This window comes from Lepus europaeus, chromosome 12, assembly GCF_033115175.1.
Source record: "Lepus europaeus isolate LE1 chromosome 12, mLepTim1.pri, whole genome shotgun sequence".
In the NCBI taxonomy this organism is placed as follows: Eukaryota; Metazoa; Chordata; class Mammalia; order Lagomorpha; family Leporidae; genus Lepus; species Lepus europaeus.
The window spans coordinates 92,793,125-92,817,364 of record NC_084838.1 but is presented as its reverse complement, the minus strand read 5'-3'; the positions used below and the strand labels follow the sequence as shown (position 1 = coordinate 92,817,364).

The window sequence follows — 24,240 nt, the reverse complement described above, 5'->3', positions numbered from 1 at the left end:
TGGGACCCCTCATTTCACCCTCTGCAAACGGTCCCACGCTCCTAGGGCCGAGCAGCGGGGTTTGAGGAGGAGGGGCCAGACGGGCAAGAGAGCAGAGACCCCCACCCCGGAAACCTGCTTTCTGCGGTCCCCTACCCCCTACCCTGGGCAGTCTGGGCCGAGGGCACCGTGGAATCAGCAGACAGGGGGAGCGGCAGGTGTGGGGCGCTGGGTGTGGCTGGCCCCACGTTCGAGAACATTCCCTGGGGGCGGGGTGAAGTGGCGGGGCAGGGGAGGGGTCTCTCCAGGTACAGCTTCTTCCTTCCTGCGCGGCTCCGGCGTCGTGGACAGGAGCGCGGAGGCCGCGCTGGGAAGGGAGGCCGTGGGTCCCGCCGCGCGCACGGAGCGCGCTGTTGGATTTCCGGCTCCCGCCGAGGGGCGAGCGCGGGCTGGGGGCGCGCGCACCACCGTGGGGCCGGGCGTCCGCGCGCGGCCCCGGCCTCGCCGCCTCCTCCCACTGCGCCGCCGGCGCTGCCCGGGGGCGGGGATTCGCGCTGCGGAGGCCGGAGACGCGGAGACGGCGGCGGCGCGGGCCGGAGCGCGAGGCCGGCGGCGGGAGAGCGGCCCGGGCGGCCGCGGGAGCCGCGGGAGGAGGTGAGTGGGCGGCCGCGCGCGTGCGGACCGCAGCCCCTCTCCCCGGGCCCGCGCGCGGCGTGCGCCCGGGGCTGCAGCCGTGGACCGGGCGCGCTCGAGGCGAGCTCCGCGCCTTCCCGCGCTGGGGCAGCTGCGGCCGCTGGGTGCCTCGGGCCGGAAGCGCGGCCCCTGGACCGTGCGGCGAGGCGAGGTCGCGGACGGGGCAGCCGGTCTCGGGCGGTGCGCCGGGCACCCAAAGTCAAGAGCGTGCGCCCGCCAAGGGGCGCGGAGCGCGCGCGGGCCCGGGGCGGCGGCTCCGCCAGCCTTGCTGCGTGCGCCCCGGGCGGGCGCCCACGTTGCCGCGTCCTGGGAAGGGGCCCCTGCATCTCCCGGCTTTTTTCGGGTACCTGCGCCGCTTCCCACCTGGGCCGACGCCTGCCTAGGAGCCGCGCAACTTTCTTGTCGCTCTGTCAGAACAGTCGGCTGGGTTCCTGGGACTCTGATCTCCACGCCCTACTTAATGCGTTTGATGATTTTTTTTTTTTTTTAAAGCAAGAGTGGGTGAATGTTCTTTTAAATGGAACTTAAGAGTCATTATATTTGGAAGGCCGCAACGCTGGGTATTTTGGGATGTCTCGTCTCCCAGTTTCAAAGGCAGAGTTGTGTGGCTCTGGCGGTTGGGGGGGGGTGCGGGTTTCTTTGTGTCTTGGGGGCGGTCTGCGCGCCCGCCCCACGGCCCTCAGTGAGTGCAGACACGGAGCAGCATTGCTGATTCGGGGTACTGCGATGCGCTGCTGGAATATTTAGGATGGCTCGTGGCCACCAGATGGGCTCAGCTTTAACCAGTCAGTGGTAGATTCCTGAATCTGGGGAGCAGTGCAATTGTTTGGTCGGCCCTTGTGGGTCTCCAAAGGCATTCTAGCTCTTTCTACTTGTGTTAAATTTTTTTTTAAATTTAAAAAATTAAGCTGACTTCGTGCTGTTGAAGTGTTTTACTTTCTTAGTAAATAGAAAGAAAATAAAAAAGAAGCCAGTAAATAGTAAATAGAAACTCGCCAGGGCTTCGCACCCGGAGGAGCCAGACATTCCTCCTCTTAAGGAGACCGTGGTTAAGAAGGAATTGAATTCTTAGGCTGGTTGAAGAAGAGAGGTCAGCTTAGCTTCGGACGTGTGCTTCCTTCTCCCACGGGAGAGGTGACCACAGTTCCTCCGGTTCTCCTGGGGTTTAGCACAAGCATGGAAGAGGAAAGGGGTGCTGGGGAGCCCCCCGGTGCAGCCGTCAGCCATCCGGTGCTCTCCGAGCGCTGATAGGGGCAGGTGTCCGCCGGAGGTGTTTAAGGTTCTGCACCTGCGTGCTGTTTTCTGTTTTGTGAGGGGTGAGATGGAAACACGGGTGAGGGTTGGCCATGCCAGGCCCAGGGCTACCTGCAGTGGCTCAGCGTGTGAGTAGCACCCGCCTGCCCGCACCCAGCACTTCCCCCCAGAAGCACGGAAGGCAGAGGCTGGGGGAGACGCCCGGGCGTGGGCTACCTGCAGGGATGAAGCCCTGCATTTAGCAGGTGGCCCTGAGTAGTTCTCCCCCACCCCCACCCCCAGGGTTCCCACCCTGAGCCAGGTCCCTGAATTCCAGCGCCCTGGGGTGTTGAGGAAGGGGGGGGGGCACGGATGCGGGAGGCAAGTTCTGTGCCTTTCGCTTTAATTCCTTTGCTGTACTCCTGTGATTTTTTTTCTTTTTTTTTTTTTTTTGGTTTTTCCTTAAAAAGTTGCTTTCTTTATTCTTTTTAATGACCTCATGTGAGAACTAACCTCCGTAATAGATTATTCTTAAAATAAGCACTTCTATTTTGAAAAAATTTTTTTTTAAATTTCTAAGCAGGTGCAAAAAGTAAAAGGGACGGTGTTGATGTGCGTTGGCTGTCAGCTGAGAAAAGAGTGAATGGCATTTCATTTGCTCTCCCTGTCCCCCCAAAAAGGGATTCTTACAGACCGAATTCGTTTCTTTTTTAGATTTGCAAGTTACTGATGAAATGCTGTTAGACAAGAGACTGGTTTGCAGGTTTAAGACGTGTTTCCAGGGGTGGGCATTGTGGTGCAGTGGCTTACGTTGCCACTTGGGGCACCTGCTCTGATCCAGGATTGCTGGTTCCTGTCCTGGCTTGGGAGGCAGCAGGTGAAGGCTCAAGGACTTGGGTCACTGCTGCTCCCTTGAGAGTCCCGGATGGAGTCCCTCAGCCCCTGGCTTTGGCCTGGTCCAGTCTGAGCCAGGCTTGGCTTTGCCAGGCATTTGGGGAGTGAACCAGTGGATTCGAGATTTCTCTGTCACTCTGCCAAATGAATGAATGGGTAAATAAACTTGTTTTTAAAGATTGCTTGATTTATTTGAAAGGTAGAATTAGAGAGAAAGAGGGAGCGACAGAGAGAGAGATGATCTTCCATCCACTGGTTCACTCCCCAAATGGGTGCAACAGCCGGAGCTGTGCCATTCTGAAGCCAGGAGTTTCCTCCGGGTCTCCCACGCAGGTGCAAGGACCCAAGGACTTGGACCATACTCTGATGCTTTTCCCAGGTACATCAGCAGGAAGCTGGATCGGAAGCAGAGCAGCCAGGACTTGAACCAGCGCCCATATGGGATGCCAGCATCCAAGGCAGTGGCTTAACCCACTGCACCACAGCCTTGGCCCTAAGAAACTTTTTTTTTTTTTTAATTTTTTAAAAATTTTTGACAGGCAGAGTGGACAGTGAGAGAGAGAGACAGAGAGAAAGGTCTTCCTTTTGCCGTTGGTTCACCCTCCAATGGCCGCCAAGGTAGCGCGCTGCGGCCGGCGCACCGCGCTGTTCCGATGGCAGGAGCCAGGTGCTTCTCCTGGTCTCCCATGGGGTGCAGGGCCCAAACACTTGGGCCATCCTCCACTGCACTCCCTGGCCACAGCAGAGAGCTGGCCTGGAAGAGGGGCAACCGGGACAGGATCGGTGCCCCGACCGGGACTAGAACCCGGTGTGCCGGCGCCGCAAGGCGGAGGATTAGCCTAGTGAGCCGCGGCGCCGGCCCCTAAGAAACTTTTAAAAAGGTGTTTTCTGGGCAATCATTGGGCACAGCGGGTTCAGCTGCTGCTTGGCAGTGTCTGCACCCTACGTTGGGGTTCCCGAGTTTGAGTCCCAGTGAAAGTGGCAGCAGATGGCTCAGGTACGTGGTCTCTGCCACCCACATGGTGGTGGTGGTGGTGGGGGCCGCTGGGTGGAGTTCCTGGCTTCTGGCTTCAGCCTAACTCAGACCTAGCTATTGCAGCCTTTTGAGGAGTAAACAGTGATTGGAAGATTGATTTCTATGTTACTCTGCTTTTCAGGAAAACGAATATTTTTAAAGGGTTTTTCCTAGTTCCCCCGTCTCCTTGGCTTCATACAGATATTCCCCAGAAAAAATTCCATGCCTTCTCAGATTTCTACAATTTTTTTTTTTTGACAGGCAGAGTTAGAGAGAGAGAAAGGTCTTCCTTCCATTGGTTCACCCCCCTCCCCCCCCCCCCCCAATGGCTGCTACGGCCGGCGCACTGCGCCGATCTGAAGCCAGGTGCTTCCCTCTGGTCTCCCATGCGGGTGCAGGGCCCAAGGACATGGGCCATCCTCCACTGCCTTCCCGGGCCACAGCAGAGAGCTGGACTGGAAGAGGAGCAACCGGGACAGAATCCAGCGCCCCGACCGGGACTAAAACCTGGAGTGCCGGCGCTGCAGGCGGAGGATTAGCCTAGTGAGCTGCGGCGCTGGCCAATTTCTGGTTTTTTAAAAATAGATTTATTTATCTGAAAGGCAGAGTTGCAGAGGCAGAGAGAGGTCTTTCATCCACTGGTTCACTCCCCAGATGACCACAACAGCCGGAGCTGAGTCCATCCGAAGCCAGGAGCCAGGAGCTTCTTCTGGGTCTCCCACGTGGGTGCAGGGCCCAAGGACTTGGGCCATCTTCTGCTGCTTTCCCAGGCCACAGCAGAGAGCTGACTTGGAAGTGGAGCAGCCGGGGCTCAAACCAGCATCCATATGGGATGCTAGCACTGCAGGTGGCAGCTTTACCTGCTACACTACAGCACCAGCCCGATTTCTACAGCTTTTTAGAAAATTATTTACTTGAAAGGCAGAGTGACAGAGGGGGAGACACACACACACACACAGGAAGCCACTTGTTTCTACAATTTTTTAGAAAATGATTTATTTGAAAGGCAGAGTGACAGAGAGGGAGAGACAAACAGAAACACACACCACACCACACCACACCACACCACACCGCAAGCTACTTGTTTCCGTCTGCTGGCTCACTCCCCAAATGTTTGCAGCAGCCAGGTCTGGGCCAGGCTGAAGCCAGGAGCCCTGAACTCTATGACGGTCTCCCATGTGTGTGGCAGGGGCTCAAGGACTTAGGCCTTCTTCCACTGCTTTCCCAGGTGCATTGGCAGGGAACTGGGCAGAAGCGGAGCAGTCGGGACTGGTACCCCCACTACGATATGGGATGCTGGCATTGTAGGCAGCTGTAGCTGAACTCGTTACCCCACAACAGCGGCCCCAGTTTCTATGATTTGACTTTATTTTTCTTTACAACTCTTAAAGGTTGTATTAAAAATACGATGTTTTCCCTGCTAAGATTTTGAAAATCAGTACCTTAGAGGAAAAAAAATGAAAATGTACAGATAGAAATACTATGAAAAATGATTGTAGTGGTTTATATTGCAATTTGTTGCAGTTTCCAAACATTTTTGATAATTCTCAGTAGTAAGAAAAAATGGCAACAATCAGCACTCCTGTGTGTGTTACTTTTCCAAGTCCGTGCACAGTGCTATGGTGTTTTGTTTTGTTTTGTTTTGTTTTGTTTTTTGACAGGCAGAGTGGACAGTGAGAGAGAGAGACAGAGAGAAAGGTCTTCCTTTGCTGTTGGTTCACCCTCCAATGGCTACTGGCGGCTGGCGCACCACGCTGATCCGAAGGCAGGAGCCAGATGCTTCTCCTGGTCTCCCATGGGGTGCAGGGCCCAAGGACCTGGGCCATCCTCCACTGCACTCCCGGGCCACAGCAAAGAGCTGGCCTGGAAGAGGGGCAACCAGGACAGAATCCGGTGCCCCAACCGGGACTAGAACCTGGTGTGCCAGCGCCGCAAGGCAGAGGATTAGCCTATTGAGCCGCAGTGCCAGCCACTACTATGGTTTTATTGTATCCCAAGGCCCAGCATATACTTAGGTCTGGATTCATGGTTACTGACAATGGAGGTAAAATCCTATTTCAAATACTCTTTGTGTTAATTTTGAGTATTTTTCGGCCTGTTTCTTGCATTCGTTCATATAACTTTAGCTTGTTCTTTTTATAGGAATCTTAACAGCTCCCTGTTCTCTGTAAGCATCCCTGTAGTTATTTTGACCATTAGTCTGCCTCACTGTGCTGAGATGAGAGGAGGGGGTGGGTGGCCCTGTCGGAGCTCCTCAGGCTCCTCCATGGGGTGCAGCACGTGGCCTGCAGGCAGGGAACAGGGGATGCAGAGTGGGTTTCTCTATCAGTACTACTAGTCTATTCGTGGTGCTGTGTTCACCGTGATGTAATGCAGTATAAAACCGCAGTACTCATAGTACTCCGATAGTTCAGCAAGTTCATAGAAAACAGAATTAAAAGGTAAGTTTATTTTGTGCAAAAAAATGGAAATTCAAACGTAGGTTTTTCAAAATATGCATTTTCTGTGACTTCTGAAGACCCTGTCATATGTAAGTACTATGTATGGCATTCTTCCAAAAAAGATTTATTTAGTGAAAAGGCAGAGTGACAGTGAGGGGTAGGGCATGGAGAGGAGAGAGCGAGCCATTTGTGTTGTCGTTGTTTAAGATTTATTTTATTTTTATTTGAAAGGCAGAGTTAGAGAGGTAGAGAGAGAGAGGTAGAGAAAGAGAGAGAGAGAGAATTTTCCATCTGCTGGTTCACTCCCCAAATGGCTGCAACAGCCAGGGCCGGGCCAGGCTGAAGTCAGGAGCCAGAAGCCAGGGCTTCTTCCGGGTCTCCCATGGGGGTGCAGGGCCCAAGCACTTGGGCCATCTTCTGCTGCTTTCCCAGGCTATTAGGAGGGAGATGGATCAGCAGCAAAGCAACTGGGACTTGAACCTGTACTCCCGTAGGGGCATCCAGTGTCGTAAGTGGCAACTTAGCCCACGCTGCCACTACACTGGCCCCTGTATGGCCTCCTTAACCAGGGAGATGGAGCGTCTGTCTCCTTTGGTAGGGTAAAGACACCTGCAACCTTTGGGATTGCCTTCTGCAGCTGGCTGCAGCATCTCCCGGCCCTCGGGGATGCGCATGCTCTGTTAGTAGACAGCTGGTCCCTGACCTTGGCCTCAGCTTGTAACTCTTTCACCTGGTCCGCAGAAGCACTCCATGGGGGAATGTGTGATTGATCGCTTCTTCCAAATGAGCGAACGGAGGTTTGCAAAGACCCGGTGGCCCCACAGCAATGCCCTGGCAGTGAAGTGTGAGAGGATCTCAAAGTCATGGGTAAACGGAGTGGAAAGCTGTTTATTCCTGGTGTAAAGACTTTTGAAATCCATGTACACGAGCATCCTCAGAGAGTTTGTGAAAATGTGTGTTGTGAAGAAATCACGTGTGGATTTCAAACATTTTTGTACCAGGGCCGGCGCTGTGGTATAGCGGGTAAAGCCACCACCTGCGACCCGGGCATCCCGTATGTTCCGGCTGCTTGGCTTCCCACGCAGCTCCCTGTTAATGCAGGGGGAGATGGTCTAGGTACTTGGAACCCCACCACCCACGTGGGAGACCCGGATGAAGCTCCTGGCTTTGGCCTGGCCCAGCCCCTGCTGTTGTGGCCATTTGGGGAGCGAACCAGCACATAGAAAATCTCTCTCTCTCTCTCTACATCTCTCTCTCTAACCCTGCCTTTTAAATAAATATAAAATCTTTAAACAATTTTTGTACCAAAATGGTTATCCCATTTTCCATGAACATTTATTTATTTATTTGAAAGTCAGTCACACAGAGAGGAGAGAGGGAGGGAGAGAGAGGTCTTCCATCAGCTGGTTCACTCCCAAATTGGCCACAACAGCTGGAGCTGTGCTGATCTGAAAGGAGCCCTTTCCGGCTCTCCCACGCGGGTGCAGGGGCCCAAGGACTTGGGCCATCTTCCACTGCTTTCCCAGGCCATAGCAGAGAGCTGCATCGGAAGTGGAGCAGCCGGGACTCAAACCGGCACCCACATGGGATGCCAGCACTGCACGTGGCGGCTTTTACACGCTACACCACAGCACTGGCCCCTTCCTTGAACGTTTAAAGGCAACTTTGGTTTGAGAGACACTGCCATACAGAGAAGGAGGGAGTGCGAGCACCCTCCCCAGATGCTAGCAAGGGCTGGGGCTAGGCCTGAACTAAAGCCAGGAGCTGGGGACTGGGTCCAGCTCCCTTGTGTGGATTGCAGGGGTACCACTACTTGAGCCATCCAGGGTCTTCGTCACTATGACGCTGAAGTCCGAAGCCAAGGCCAGGTAACCCGTGTATAAACTGCTAGGCTAAATGCCGGCTCCCCCCTCAAAGCTTTGAGGAACCTTGTGTTCTCTTGGTGGTTGGTGCTTTTCTGGGTGCTGTCACTTAATTTTCACACCAGCCTCGGCGACAAAAGGTGAGCCCGGGAGGCTCCGAGCAGGTTCTGACTCTCGCCAGGCTAGATGAGTCCTCCCAGGTACCTGCGCCAGGTGCGGGGCCACAGGTCCCCTCTGTGTTCCTGGCGCACAGCCAGGCCTTCTCGTCCCTTGGGTCCCGGAGGAGAGAGCCTGGGTTTCATGGAGGTCCAGTTCTTTGTCGGCTAGTGAGGGATGGGAGTGTGGTCTCTTTTTTTCTTTTCTTAATTAAATGAGGAAGCTGTAAAACACTGCAACCTCCAAACTTGTTAACATCACCGTATATATCCTCTCTAAATCTCAATGTCTTAGGTTACTCTTTGGCTTCTTCTTAAAACTTTCTGTTTAGATAAAATAGTTTGCAAGTCTAAGAAGAACATTTCTATGAATAGATTCTGAGTCCATGCGTGGGAAAGTCAGTTAAACTAGGAAATATAAAAACAGATCCACAATCAGAAACAGTACACGAGAGTAATGTTAGCAATTTGAACAAGGGTGTTTGCCTTCAGGTTTGTTGGAAAATTCGGAAGGGGTATGTTTTTAAATGTCAGTGGAATAATTGGTGACAAGTTTCAGCCATTTAACAGTTGGATAGCTTCACTGTGTTAGGCTATGCTTTTCTTTCCTACTTATTCTAATGGAAATAAGAAAATAAAAATTTAGGCTGGCGCCGCGGCTCAACAGGCTAATACTCTGCCTTGCAGTGCTGGCACACCGGGTTCTAGTCCAGGTCGGGGCACCGATCCTGTCCTGGTTGCCCCTCTTCCAGGCCAGCTCTCCGCTGTGGCCAGGGAGTGCCGTGGAGGATGGCCCAAGTGCTTGGGCCCTGCACCCCATGGGAGACCAGGAGAAGCACCTGGCTCCTGCCATCGGATCAGCGCGGTGCGCCGGCCGCAGCGCGCCTACCCGGCGGCCATTGGAGGGTGAACCAACGGCAAAAGGAAGACCTTTCTCTCTGTCTCTCTCTCTCACTGTCCACTCTGCCTGTCAAAAATAAAATAAAATAAAATTAAATTAAATTTAAAAAAATTAAAAAAAGAAAAGAAAATAAAAATTTACTTTTGCATTCTGTAAGGCATAAATAAATATATGTCAGTAATGAAAATACTGGAATTATTAAACTTTTTAAATTTTTTGTTTACTTGAAAGGCAGAGTTAGGAGAGAGAGAGAGTTGTCTTTCATCCGCTGGTTCACTTCCCCAGTTGGCTGTAATGGCTAGGACTGGACCAGGCTGAAGCCAGGAGCTTCTTCTGGGTCTCCCACGTGGGTGCAGGGGTCCAAGCACTTGGGCCATCTTCTGCTGCTTTCCCAGGTGCAGTAACAGGGAGCTGGATCAGAAGTGGGGCAGCTGAGTCTCAAACCGGAGCCCATATGAAATGCTGGTGTTCCAGGCTAAGGCTTCACTTGCTAAGCCACAACACCAGTCCCAGAATTATTGATCCTTTGTCTTAGGTAGTGTGGGATACTCTTGCAAAAACCTCAGATTGTCAGTGTAGCTCTTGCTTGGGTGAGTGACAAGACCCAAGCATTTGAGCCATCATCTGCCTCCTAGAATGTATTAGCAGGGAGCTGGAGCTGCGAGCAGAGCTGGGACTCCATCCCTTCTTTTGGACTTTTGTTTTAGAAAGATGCTTATTGAGGACAAAAGTGATTGAGGGCCAGCACTGTGGTGTAGCAGGTGAAGCTGCCACCTGCAGTGCCGGCATCCCATATGGGCGCCAGTTCACCTGTCCAGCTGCTGTACTTCTGATCCAACTCTCTTCTGTGGCCTGGGAAAGCAGTGGAGGATGGCCTAAGTCCTTGGGCCCCAGCATAGGAAGACCAGCGGGAAGCTCCTGGCTCCTGGTTTTGGATCGGCAAAGCTCCGGCCATTGTGGCAAACTAGGGAGTGAACCAGTAGATAGAAGACCAACCTCTCTCTCTCTCTCTCTACCTCTCTACCTCTCCTTCTCTCTCTATGTAACTCTGACTTTCAAATAAATAAGTCTTTAAAAAAAAGTGATTGAATAAAGTAGACAGGAAAGGTTTCTTTTCTTTCATTCCTTCCTGTCCCCACTCCTACTGTACACAGTTCACATGTGTGTTTTTTTTTTTTTTTTTTTGGATAGGCAGAGTTAGACAGTGAGAGAAAGAGACAGAGAGAAAGGTCTTCCTTCCGTTGGTTCACCCCCCAAATGGCTGCTATGGCTGGTGCTCTGCGCCGATCTGAAGCCAGGAGCCAGGTGCTTCCTCCTGGTCTCCCATGCGGGTGCAGGGCCCAAGCACTTGGGCCATCCTCCACTGCCTTCCCGGGCCACAGCAGAGAGCTGGCCTGGAAGAGGGGCAACCGGGACAGAATCCGGAGCCCTGAATGGGACTAGAACCCAGGGTGCTGGCGCCACAGGCAGAGGATTAGTCTATTGAGCTGCGGCGCCGGCCTGTGTTTTTTCTTATAGACAGTTTCTATACTTCCTCTATGTAGGGTCATGTTTTGGACATGTTTTTAAAATTATTTTTCAACAAAAATGGGATCACAGAGATCTTCCATCCACTAGTTCATTCCCCAAATGGCTGCAAAGGCTGGAGCTGGGCTGGCCCAAAGCCAGGAGCCAGGAGCTTCATCCAGGTGTCCCACGTGGATGCAGGGCCATAGTACTTGGGCCATCTTCTACTCCTTTCCCTGGTGCATTAGCAGGGAGCTGGATCAGAAGTGGAGCAGCCGGGACTTGAACTGGCGCCCATATGGGATGCCGGTGCTGCAGGTGGCAGCTTAACCCACTGTGCCGCAGCACTGGCTCTGCCTCTGCTTCTTAAAAACAATTGGGTTTTGTGTCAAGGCCCTAACTGGTCTTTTAGATTGAGAGTCACATGCTCTGTGCACAGCCGTTCACTCCGTCATTACGTGTAGGTGGTCTGCAGTGTGCACTGGTCTTTTAGATTGAGAGTCACGTGCTCTCTGCACAGCCGTTCACTCCGTCATTACGTGTAGATGGTCTGCAGAGTGCACTGGTCTTGTAGATGGAGAGTCACGTGCTCTGTGCACAGCTGTTCACCCCGTCATTACGTATAGATGGTCTGCAGTGTGCACTGGTCTTGTAGATGGAGAGCCACATGCTCTGTGCACAGCCGTTCACTCCGTCATTACGTGTAGATGGTCTGCAGAGTGCACTGGTCTTGTAGATGGAGAGTCACGTGCTCTGTGCACAGCCGTTCACCCCGTCATTACGTATAGATGGTCTGCAGTGTGCACTGGTCTTGTAGATGGAGAGCCACATGCTCTGTGCACAGCTGTTCACTCCGTCATTACGTATAGATGGTCTGCAGTGTGCACTGGTCTTGTAGATGGAGAGCCACGTGCTCTGTGCACAGCCGTTCACTCCGTCATTACGTGTAGATGGTCTGCCGTGTGCACTGGTCTTCTAGATGGAGAGTCACGTGCTCTGTGCACAGCCGTTCACTCCGTCATTACGTATAGATGGTCTGCAGTGTGCACTGGTCTTGTAGATGGAGAGTCACATGCTCTGTGCACAGCCGTTCACTCCGTCATTACGTATAGATGGTCTGCAGTGTGCACTGGTCTTGTAGATGGAGAGTCACGTGCTCTGTGCACAGCCGTTCACCCCGTCATTACGTATAGATGGTCTGCAGTGTGCACTGGTCTTTTAGATTGAGGGCCACATGCTCTGTGCACAGCCGTTCACTCCGTCATTACGTATAGATGGTCTGCAGTGTGCACTGGTCTTGTAGATGGAGAGTCACGTGCTCTGTGCACAGCCGTTCACCCGTCATTACGTATAGATGGTCTGCAGTGTGCACTGGTCTTTTAGATTGAGGGCCACATGCTCTGTGCACAGCCGTTCACTCCGTCATTACGTGTAGATGGTCTGCAGTGTGCGGTCACTCCACGCCCATCCTCCAGTTCAGCTGCCTTCAAAAGGCAGTGTGTTTTGGGTACAAAAATTGCATCTGTACTAAACACTTACAGATGTCTTTTCTCCTTACTGTTTTTGAAACGCATACAGTGTAACAGATGCCTGTGGGGTCTGCGTTTTATTAGACGCATTGTAAGTAACAGCGTGATGATTTAAAGGGCCCCCGAGGGTGGCTTGGGATTTTTGGTGTCCGAGAGGGCCTTGATCCAGCCCCCTGGGTTACTGAGGACAGTTAATGTGAGTCAGCGAGTGTGGCTGTGAGCCTGTGCAACCTTGTGCACTCCGAGGTTTCAATTTAGGGCGATCTTCACCTGTCATGTACTCACTCAACGTTTGTTAGCCACTTGGAAAACATCATAACGCCTCTTAGCTTGTAGGAAATGTGCAAAGGCAGGTAGCAGGGAGGGTTTGGCCTTCGGACACCTGAACCAAAGGAGTCAAGGAGAACAGGTGGAGAGCTGTAGCCTGGGTGCCGGCTAAAGCAAGATGGGTGTGCATTCGTGTGTGTTCACCCCCCCCCCCCCATACACCTTGCTTCTCCAAGCTTCCACCCCTAACACTAAATATTCATGCTTGCTTTGAAAGTTTTCATCTTTTTTTTTTTTAATTTTTATTTTGACAGGCAGAGTGGACAGTGAGAGAGAGAGACAGAGAGAAAGGTCTTCCTTTTTGCTGTTGGTTCACCCTCCAATGGCCACTGTGGCCGGCGCATCGTGCTGATCCGAAGCCAGGAGCCAGGTGCTTCCTCCTGGTCTCCCATGGGGTGCAGGGCCCAAGCACTTGGGCCATCCTCCACTGCCTTCCCGGGCCACAGCAGAGAGCTGGCCTGGAAGAGGGGCAACCGGGACAGAATCTGGTGCCCTGACCGGGACTAGAACCCGGTGTGCCTGCGCCGCAAGGCGGAGGATTAGCCTGTTGAGCCACGGCACCGGCCTGGAAGTTTTCATCTTTAGAAACTGCCAGCTTCCAGAATTGGGGGCAGAGAGGGGAGGTGCTTCTCTGTACCTGCTGCAGGGTTTGAAGCAGTTGAAGCAGAAGGGAGTGGGCTTGGTCACCCAGCACTAACCGCCGGAAGAGGTGCCAGGCTTTCTGTAAATGGCCCAGGGCAGAGGTTTCACCCTTACGTAATGTTACGCCGTGCCTAGTCTGTTTTTGGTGATGCTGGTCTGCCATGGAGCAGGCTTTACAGAACTCTGGTTTACAGACAGCCCCAGAACAGGGTAGATTTTATTTTTCATTTGAAAGGCAGAGTTAGAGGGAGACACACAGAAAGGTCTCCCTTCCACTGGTTCACTTCCCACATGATGCAATGGCTGGAGATGGACCGATCTGAAGCCAGGAGCCTGGAGCTTCTTTTAGGTCTCCCATGTGGGTGCAGGGACCCAAGCACTTGGGCCATCTTCCACTGCTTTCCCAGGCCACAGCAGAGAGCTGGCCTGGAAGTGGAGCAGCTCAAACTGACGCCCATGGGATGCCAGAGCTGCAGGTGGCAGCTTAACCCACTACACCTCTCCCTAGCCCTGAGTTTTTATAAGATTTATTTATTAGATCTATCTTCCACCCTCTGGTTCACTCCCAAATACCCAGAATGGCACATTGGACTCCAGTCTGGATCTCCCACATGGGTGGCAGGGGCCCAAGCACTTGGGCCATCTTTTGACTTCCCGGGCACATTAGCAGGGCGCTGGATTGCAGGTGGAGTGGCCAGGACTGGTACCAGTACTCTCCTTATGGGACGCCGGTGCTCCCCTGGGTAGAATATTTTCAAAACATCATCAGGTGTGGTGGAGTCCTCCTGCTGCAGGGGTGTGTGTGGAGTGTTTGCTAACCTGTGGACTTCCTGCTGGGCGGCTCAGGGAGTGTCAGCTGGGGGAGAGGTGTGGCCCCACCATTGTTTGATGAAGCCGGACTGTGTGTGAACATCGGTCAAACAAGCTGCCCTCCTGTGATTACTAAGACGGATTTGCCTGCGTGATTAAAAACAGTATCTGCAAAGAAGGAAATTAAAAATGAAATGTTTAACTAGGAAGTTCGAGGGCCACGTGCATTTGGGAGGTTGTCTGTTCTCGTATGTTTTCTCTTTTTATAAAGTAATTAGAAGCCTCATAACAATTTGTGTTTTATAAGCAAACTGTAATTTTAGCCTGTAGGTTGAGGTTTTCTAATTAAGCTGCTAGATAAGAATCTGCAGTTTTTAAATAACTTTTCTGACTCATCAAGAGACTTAATTTTTTTTTTTTAAAGATTTGTTTATTTCAAAGGCGGATCACCAGAGAGAGAGGAGAGATCGATCGATCGAGATCCTCCATCTGCTAGTTCACTCTAAATCCCTACGACAGTCAGTGCTGGGCCAGGCCAAAGCCAGGAACTCCATCTGGGTCTCCCACATGGGAGGCCGGGGTCCAAGCACTTGCCATTTTCGTGGCCTTCCCAGGAGCGCTAGTTAGCATGGCGGTAGATTGGAAGTGGAACAGCTAACACTGGAACCAGCCCTCTGATATGGGATGCCCGTGTCACAGGTGGCTACTTAACGCACTTTGCCACAATGCTGGGCCTGAGAGACTTTTAAAAATTGATTTGTTTGAGACATAAGGAGAGCTCCCATTGGAGCTCAGAGTGGCTGGGACCATGCTGGGCTAGACTGAAGCCGGGAGCCAGGAACTCCGTCCAGGTCTCCCATGTGGCTGGCAAAATCGCAGGTAGTTGGGCCATCTCTGTGTCTGCCAAGGGTCTCCAGGAGAGGAAGCCAGAGGCAGGCTCAGAGCTGGGACTTGAGCACAGGTTCTCTGAAGTGGGATGTGGGCGGCTGTGAGCCAGCGTCTAAACTGCTGGGCTAAATGCTTACCCCGTAGCAGCACGAACACACCCCCTCACCTCTATTGGTATTTCCGTACTCCTTCTGTCTACAGAGATTTCCAAGGAGTGGTACAGTCGGCTGTGTGCCTGCAGGTCCACAGCTGTGGATTCCACCAACAGCAGATCAAAACTGTTTGAAGAAAAGTACATCATATTGAACAGGCACAGACCTATTTTTCGTGTCATAATTCCCTACGTGATACAGTGTAACAGCTGTTTCCATGGTATCTACACTGAGTTAAGTGTTACAGGTCGCCTGTCTAGAGGTATAGGGGAGGATGTGCGTACTTCCCATGCCAGTGCTACACCCTGTCCTGGAAGGGACTTGAGGATCTACAGGCTGTGGGGTCTGCAGGGGAGGGAGTGGTTCTGGGACCCCTGGAATACACACGGGTAACTGTGCTTCTAAACTTGCAGTAGGAAATGCCTTTCTTAGTAGGAACAAAATCCAGAAGCAGTTAAAGACCAGGCTAGGAATTACATAGTGCCATGGCTTTAATGATTTTGTGACTGTTTTAAAATTTAGGAGCTGGTGTTGTGGCACAGCGAGTTAAGCTGCTGCCTAGAGTACTGGCATCCCATATGGGCACCAGTTCAAGTCCACGGTACTCCTCTTCTGATCCAGCTCTCTGCTATGACCTTTGAAAGCAGAAGATAGCCCTACTCCTTTTGCCTCTGCTCCCACATAGGAGACCCGGAAGAAGCTTCTGGCTTCAAATCTGCACAGCTCTGGCCATTGAGGCCATTTGGGGAGTGAACCAGCTAATGGAAGACTCTCTCTGTCTCTGCCTCTCAAATAAACTTTTTTTTAAAGATTTATTTATTTGAAAGTCAGAGTTACACAGAGAGAGAAGGAGAGGCAGAGAGAGAGAGAGAGGTCTTCCATCTTCTGATACACTCTCCAATTGGCCGCAGTGGCCCGAGCTGTGCTGATCTGAAGCCAGGAGCCAGGAGCTTCTTTCGGGTCTCCCATGTGGCTGCAGGGGTCCAAGGACTTGGGCCATCTTCCACTTCTTTCCCAGGCCATAGCAGAGAGCTGGATTGGAGGTGGAACATCTGGGACTTGAACTGGTGCCCATATGGGATACCAGCACTGTAGGTGATGGCTTTACCCGCTACACCACAGCGCCGGCCCCATAAACTCTTAAAAAAAAAGAAGTCCTTTCTGCTCCAGTTCTGCTCCAGCTCTCTTCTAATGGCCTGGGAAAGCAGCAGCAGATGGCCCAAGTGTTTGGGCCCCTACTACCCACATGGGAGACATGGATGAAGCTTCTGGCTCCTGGCTTTAGCCTGGCCCAGCAGTGTCTATTGTGGCCATCTGAGGAGTGAACCAGTGATGGAAGGTCTCTCTCTCTCTGTCTCTCTTGCTGCAACTGTGCTTTGCAAATAAATTTAATTTTTATAAAAAGAATAATAGATAGTCCCCGTATACTCTTCACTCCCCTGTATCGCCAACTTTTTTAAATTTTTATTTGACAGAGTTAGACAGTGAGAGAGAGACAGAAAGGTCTTCCTTCCATTGGTTCACCCTGAAAATGGCCACTATGGCTGGTGCTGCGCTGATCTGAAGCCAGGAGCCAGGTGCTTCCTCCTGGTCTCCCATGTGGGTGCAGGGGCCCAAGCACTTGGGCCATCCTCCACTGCCCTCCTGGGCCACAACAGAGAGCTGGACAGGAAGAGGAGCAACCGGGACTAGAACCCGGCGCCCATATGGCATGCCGGCGCCGCGGGCAGAGGATTAGCCAAGTGAGCCATGGCACCAGCCCTCGCCAACTTGTATAACCATAGACTATCAAAACGAAGAGATTAACCCTGGCTCTATTGTGTTACCCATGCTGCTCAGGTGTCTTATAGCATAGCCCTTGATTTGCGTTCCCACGGAGGTGCCATGCTGTCCAGGGCATCACCCCGATGTCGACGCCCCCCCCCCCCCCCCATCGCTGCTGCTGATGTCCTCTGAGGTCGGGTGGTTACTGTGGTCTCCCGGATTCTCAGGTTCAAGTTTTCCACTTGTAATTCACTATTTGGGAAAGCATGAGCTCCATGAGTTTTAAAAAGCATACTCTTTCGACTCAGCAGTTCCACTTACAGAAATAACCCGCGTCTGTCTGAGATGTATTTCGTAGCCTGCAGCGTGGGGAGGGGGGACAGTGTCCCCTCTGTGCTGGTAGAAGCCCCTGCACTGAATAGCGCCTCATATATGAGTACAGTAAGCTCCCTGTTGGTTCACCCTTCCTTCCCCAAACCTCCGGAGGCCAGATGGGTTTGGAATTCAGAAGATAACAAGATGCGTTTATTACATAGTCCACGACAGCCCCAGGCAGGTCTGGGGCAGCACCCTCTAACCAAAGCCTCACCTTTGTGACATGAAAAGTGTGAATGTTTTCACAGGCGTGGGGGTGGGGGGAGATAGAGACCAAGTAGCTTCAGGTGAGTTCTGACCAGAGCTTCATGTGCGTGCGGACGAGGGTGTCTTAGCCACTGGGCCAGACGCCTGCCCTAGCAGTGGGAAGTCATTTCTAACAGTTTGGAGACTGCAAAGTCTGATATCAAGGGGCCAGGATTCCCGCTGCATCATGGTGGGCGGCAGAAGGGTGGCAGAGTGTGAGTGTGAGAGAGCAAGAGAGGGCCTCGCTCACCTCTGTAGTAACGCACCCTCCAGATGACAGACTGGCTCCGCGAAAACATTCATGCAGACCCCCACGCCCTGTCACCTCTCGACGCTGTCGGCTGGAGCCTCAGCTGCCAGTCCTTGAACTTCAGGGCACACACTGAAACAGTAGCATAAAGGATGGGGTGCTTCTGCAGCCAGGGCGCTGTCTGGGCGGCGACGCTTGGCTGTGACTCACGCAGGGGACTCGTGTTCACCTCCGGAACGGGCTTCCTGGGTTGTTCGAGAAATGCCTTTGGGTGTCGTGGGTCATTCTGTCAAACAGCCAGAACCAGCCTTTCCCTCGCTAGGGATCAAGTCGGAAAAGGTTTGAGAGCGCTACAGAAAGGCGGTGGATAGAATTAAAAGGTGTGTTTATTTTGGGGCCATTTTGAAATTCGTACACACCAGGGGTCCTCAAAAAGTCCAGAGGAAACTTTGCAAGGTGAGGAGTTTGGATTTCAAAGACATTTCGCACCAAAATACATGTAGCTTTAAATTCCGTTTTCCGTGCTTTTTTTTTTTTTTTTGAATTTTCCTGCTGGGAAAGCACTTGACATCTGATGTTTACAGAAATGACTCATTCTCGAACAGTGTGGGCATGTGGGTACTGAATTGTACCCATTTGACAGACGAGGGGTCTGCAACATAGAAGAGACGTGGTTTCTGCCTGAGGTCTCGGGCCAGCTCGTCCGTCCCAGCGTTTCAGGGCCTGGGCCAGGGAGCTGGCCCCACCACCGCCACCCTCGCCCCACAGCCCCGCGGTCCTGCACACGCGGGCTCCTCGGATGGCTTTACGGGTCCAGGAGACGCCCCAGTGCCTGCTTGCTGCTGGCAGGGCGCCCTCCCCGAGGGTGGAGAGGGTGGACGTGGCCGGCTGGGGCAGCGGGGGTGGGGCACTGGTCACGCTGGCACGGAGGCTCACTTCCTTGTACTCCTTTGGCAGATCCTCAGCTCCGGTTCTGAGATGATGGGATTAGGAAGCGGGCGTCGAAGCATGAAGTCGCCGCCCCTTCTGCTGGCCGCCCTGGTGGCCTGCGTCATAGTCCTGGGCTTCAACTACTGGATTGCCAGCTCCCGGAGCGTGGATCTCCAGGTGTTCTCTTTGTTCCTTTGTCTGCTGTCACCCAAGTCCCCTTGTGCCTGTGCCCGCTGCAGTGCACGTTAGGGCCTGGGGCAGCCCTCAGCTGGTGGGAGAGGGTCCTGCCATGACTGCCTTTGGTTCTGGTGTCAGACAGCCTTCTCTGTTTCCCCTGTGAGTTCAGTCTTCAGTCAAGCCACATGGGACAGTTCTGGGAAGACAGCTTGCCCCAGTCCATGGCCACGGCCCCATCATGGTTGTCTTAGGGTTCCCTGGAGAGACAGACCCATCAGCTGTGGGTGCATGGGGAGATAAAGGGGGTTTGTTAGGGGAACCGGCCCATGCTGTTGTGGCAGCTTGATGTCCCGGGACAGGCAGTGTGCAGGCAGGAGGCCCTGGGCTGCTGGCAGTGTGGCTCAGCCCAAGTCCAAGGGTCTCAGGGTGGGGGAGCCAAGGCTGGATGGCTGCGAGCCAGAGGGTGGTGGGTGTGAGTCCTGAGGCCAGTGAGTCAGGTGCTTTGACATCCAAGGTAAAAAGATGGCGCCCCTCTGTCTGCAGTCTCTACAGACCCCCTGCCCGCCAGTGCCACCCACGCCCGGGCCGGGTCTTCCCACCCCTCACAGACATGCCCCCAGCACCGCTTTGCCAGGTGTCTGGGTGCTCCTTGATCCCATCGAGCTGACGCCATCACCCAGGCCCTCCGGTCCACACCAGACACCAGAGGGCCGTGTGGGGAGTGTCTGGATGACAGGTGTAAGACGTTCGGTTTTTCAGTGTACCGATCGCTGTGGTTCTCACTTGATGGCAATAGCCTCAGCTCTCCCGTGTTTGTGGCCCTTCAGGCACGGTGCCGAGTAAGGCCAGACCCTTCTCCAGACCCTTCTCCTCGTCCAGACCACACCCAGGCTCCTCTGAGCTGCTCCTCCCGGGGACTTCAGCCTCTGCTCCCTACCCACCAGCTCCCAGTGCTGGCAAAGAATCCTGCTAAGTCATCTCCCCACCCTTGAACCTGCTCAGGTTCTCCATGCTCCCCCCTGAGTGTCTAAGTCCTTATCCTGCCTTGAGCAAGAAGCATTGTTCCCGGCTGTAAATCCCCAGCTGCCTTTGCGTGTTCAGAGTTGAGTGGAATTTCTCTCTCCTGTTGTAGCCATGACTGCATTGCAGTGGCCTTGAATAAAGTCTGCCTTAACCATTATTATAACATGTGTCAGAACAATATATTGAGGCCAGCGCTGTGGCGCAGTGGGTTAAAGCCCTGACCTGAAGCGCCAGCATCCCATATGGGCACCGGTTCAAGTCCTGGCTGCCTCTCTTCCAGTCCAGCTCTCTGCTATGGCCTGGGAAGGCAGTGGAGGATGGCTCAAGTGCTTGGGCCCTGCACCCGCATGGGAGACCAGGAGAAGCACCTGGCTCCTGGCTTCAGATTGGCACAGCTCCAGCTGTTGCAGCCATTTTGGGAGTGAACCAACAGATGAAAGACTTCTCTCTGTCTCTGTCTCTACCTGTGTCTGTAACTCTGTCTTTAAATCTTAAAAAAAAAAACACAATATATTATTTTAAAGATTTATTTTATTTATTTGAAAGGGAGAGAGAGAAAAAGATCTTTCATCTCTTGGTTCAGTTCACCGATGACCACTTCAGCTGGGGCGGGGCTGGGCAGGGTCTCCCGTGTGTGTGTGTGTGTGTGTGTGCGCACACGTGCTACCTTCCCCGGGGACATTAGCAGGCAGCTGGATCGCAAGTGAAGCAGCCGGGACTCAAACCAGCGCTCTGCTCCAGGATGCTGGTGTTGCAGAGCGTCACAGGTGGCAGCTTTACGCGCTGCACTACAACCCCAGCCCCAGAATAATTTTTCTTAAACAGTGCTTTGAGCCAACAACCTAGCCTAGTTGGAGGTATTGCTGTAAACTGCCCCCCCCCCAACTGGGTTCATTTGCCCACGTGCAGAAAACCAGCCACTGCCATTGGGGTGGTTGAAGAAAGTAGATGTGTGTTGCAAAGCGGGAAGCAAGGAGCGATTGTGTAATCCCTGGGGGATTAGGGGTAAAGGTCTTTTATAGATTGAAATTAGGGCCGAGAGATGCGTGATCAGCTTGTATCCAGCTTCCTGCTTTGCGCACTTGTACACAACCCCTAAGAGCTGGCTTGAGCTGTACTCAGCTCACAGGTGGGCAGGCTGACGGGCAGCGGGCTGGGGCCAGGGGTCTTGTCTTTCCTAGGCCCTCGGCCATGGACACCGTCTGTGACCCTGGCTGCCGCGGGAGCCCCTGGGCCCCTCCGTGTCTGGAGTGCAGCGTGGGACCCGCGTTCAGAAATCGGGTCTGATTAAGGAGCAGAAGAGGAGTCAGTGCCCGGTGGCGCGCGTGGCCCTGGCCCCAGGTGGCGTGGCGTGGGTCTGGGGCGTGGCACCGGCCTGGGGCAGGCCTGGCCCCGGGTGGCGTGGTCGGGGTCCTGTGCGTGGCACCCCGCCGGCTCTCACGCTGTGCTCTCCCCGCAGACGCGGATCGTGGAGCTGGAAGGCCGGGTCCGCCGAGCGGCCGCCGAGAGAGGCGCCGTGGAGCTGAAGAAGAACGAGTTCCAGGGCGAGCTGGAGAGGCAGCGGGGACAGCTGGACAGGATCCAGTCCAGCCACAGCTTCCAGCTGGAGAGCGTCAACAAGATGTGCCAGGACGAAAAGGCAAGGCCCGGGCGCCCCTGCTCCGGCCGCGGCGCACCCTGGGTGGTGGTCGCGGCTCTGCTAACTCGGGAGGTAGAACGTGGTGCGTGGGGCTCACTCTGCCTCCAACCCCGGCCATCCGTGGCCTGTGGGTGGGGCTCGCCAAGTCACGCCCACGTACCCATGATGCACCTATCTCATCAGGACCCGGAAGGGGGAGGCACCTCTCGTGGGTGGGACTGGTCACGGCCATGCCCACTTTCCCATGATGCACCTGTATTGTCCAGGACCCGGAAGGGGACGGCACCTCTCCTCCGGAAGAGGAAGTTAGGTTCCACAGTGAGGCGCCATGACACTCAGATCCTCCCACCGAACGCTGCTCTGTGTGTGGATTCAATTAGGGCAACATCTTGTACCTTATCAAAGGGGCTGAGATGCCCCGTGTGCGTTTTGGCTCTTGTTTTGGGTCCGTTCTGGCCGCCTCCCATGCTCTCTAGTCCTAGGCAGCCGTGTGGCCCACTCATGGCCGGGGTGTCTCCTTGGGGAGAGGCCTGCACTCAGGCGAGTGTGTTTAGTCACTCTCAGATAAATCCTGCTCTCACTTGAGCACTACGTTTATGCCTCTGCTTTAAATTCCTTTTATTTAAAGCTCATCTTGATCAAGCTAGTTGGTTTGATTGACTGGAAAGAGTTAGCCAGAGAGGGAGAGACAGAGATCTTGCACCTGCTGGTTCACTGCCCAGGTGGCGGCTGGGGCTGGGCCAGGCCAGAGCCAGGAGCTTCACCCAGGTCTTCTGTGTGGGTGCAGGGGCCCAAGCACTTGGGCCATCTTCAGCTGCTTTCCCAGGCCACAGCAGAGAGCTGGATTGGCAGTGGAGCAGCCGGGACTCGAACCAGTGCCCACAGGGGACGCTGGCATCTCAGGTAATGGCTTTACCGGCTCTGCCACAATGTGGGCCCCCTATGCTGCTTTTTTTTTTTTTTGGACAGGCTGAGTGGACAGTGAGAAAGGTCTTTCTTTTGCTGTTGGTTCACCCTCCAATGGCCGCCACGGCTGGCGCGCTGCGGCCGGCGCACCGCGCTGATCCGAAGGCAGGAGCCAGGTGCTTCTCCTGGTCTCCCATGGGGTGCAGGGCCCAAGCACTTGGGCCATCCTCCACTGCACTCCCAGGCCACAGCAGAGAGCTGGCCTGGAAGAGGGGCAACCGGGACAGAATCCGGTGCCCTGACTGGGACTAGAACCTGGTGTGCCGGCGCCGCAAGGCAGAGGATTAGCCTAGTGAGCCGCGGCACCAGCCCCCTTCTGCTTTAAATTCTAATCTCTGTGGGGACTGGAACTTGGCGTGAAATTGCTTAGGCCCTTAACAGATTGATCCTCTGTTGGCTTCCTTTCTACACACATATGTTAAACACCTGCTCTGGGCTGGGCCTGTCCTAGGTGCTGGTCTCCCAGAGGAAATAGCATCTGTGCCTTCACGGAGGGCAAGAGATGCAAGCGTCTACGTGCTACTCACAAAATAGAGGCTCAAGAGAGTTGGCTTTTCATTTGGGAGAGAGAGAGAGAGAGATCCTGTTTGCTTGTTTACTCTCCCAATGCCTGGATCGGCTGGCACTGGGCCAGTCTAAAGCTGGGAGCTAGGAATTCACTCCCGGTCTCCCCTGTGGGTGGCTGGGACCCAAGTCCATCAGCCATCACCTGCTGCCTCCCATGGTGGGCATTAGCAGGAGGCTGGAGTCCGGAGCTGAAGCTGGGACTCAGACCCAGGCACTGAGATATGAAATTGGAGCTTCTTAGGCCGCCCTGTGATGCGCGCACCTCTCTCTCTGGACTGGTTGATTTACCAACGTCCAGTGGGTCAGATGGGGACTTGGTGTTAGTAGGAGCTGGTGGCCAGCATTTCGCTGGCCTCAGGCTCTCCGGACAGATTGTAAATGCAGGAAGCACTGTCTTTATCTGTAGAATCCTCTGCCATATTCACAGACTCATACTTCTTCCCCGGGCATTGTTCTGATTTTAATGTTATAACAGAGTCCTTTATTTTTCCTCCCTGGGGGACACTATTTGTGTTTGCAAAGTCCCCTTCCACTGAATGTCATAGGACCTGGGTATTTCTCACCGTGTAAGTACACACAGCATCTCTTAAAAAATAAACGGCTTTAGCTGCTACACCACAGTGCTGGCCCCAACCTTCCCATTTTTAATGACCCCGTGCCCGCGGCCCATTGGATGAAGGGAGAAACCAGGCACAGAAGGAATCTGCCATGGGCCAGAGCCTGCACCCACTGGTCAGATTCAGTATCCTGATGGCTTGAACTCCACCCTACCCACTGAGCATTTGATGGTACAGGTTCAGCATCCCACATCTGAAATGCTTGGGACCCAAAGTGTCTCTAGTTTCAGTGTTTTTGGGGGTTTTGGAATATTGGTATAGGCTTTACTGGTTGAACATCCCTCATCCAAAAAAATCTGAAATTCAAAACTCTGCAAAATATGGGGCTTCTCGAGTATGATGCTGGCACTGGGAAAGCTTCTGATGTCGGAGGGCTTTGCGTTTCGAGTTTGGGGTCACGGGCACCTCTTCACTTGTGGACAGCTCAGGGTCACGGGTGCCTCTCCACTTGTGGGCTGCTCAGGGTCACGGGCGCCTCTCCTCTTGCGGGCCGCTCAGGGTCACGGGCGCCTCTCCACTTGCAGACCGCTCAGGGTCACGGGCGCCTCTCCTCTTGCGGACCGCTCAGACTGCACCTGAGTCCTGCTGCTTGAGCTGCTGTTCGCGTTTCCCTTCTTTCCGCCACCGTGGCTGTTGGGAAAGTGGGTGTGGTTAGGATG

General features: G+C 53.7%; 1 protein-coding gene across 1 annotated transcript in view; it reads left to right on the top strand.

The window, feature by feature from the left end:
• The first annotated feature begins 567 nt into the window (after positions 1-567).
• Positions 568-24,240, top strand: part of GOLM1 (golgi membrane protein 1) — a 53,263-nt gene continuing 29,590 nt past the window's right edge. Inside the window, exons 1-3 of the mRNA XM_062208519.1 lie at positions 568-633; positions 18,620-18,769; positions 21,252-21,431. Coding sequence (XP_062064503.1) covers positions 18,641-18,769; positions 21,252-21,431 — 309 coding nt within the window. The 5' untranslated portion in view covers positions 568-633; positions 18,620-18,640. The remainder of the gene's footprint in view (positions 634-18,619; positions 18,770-21,251; positions 21,432-24,240) is intronic.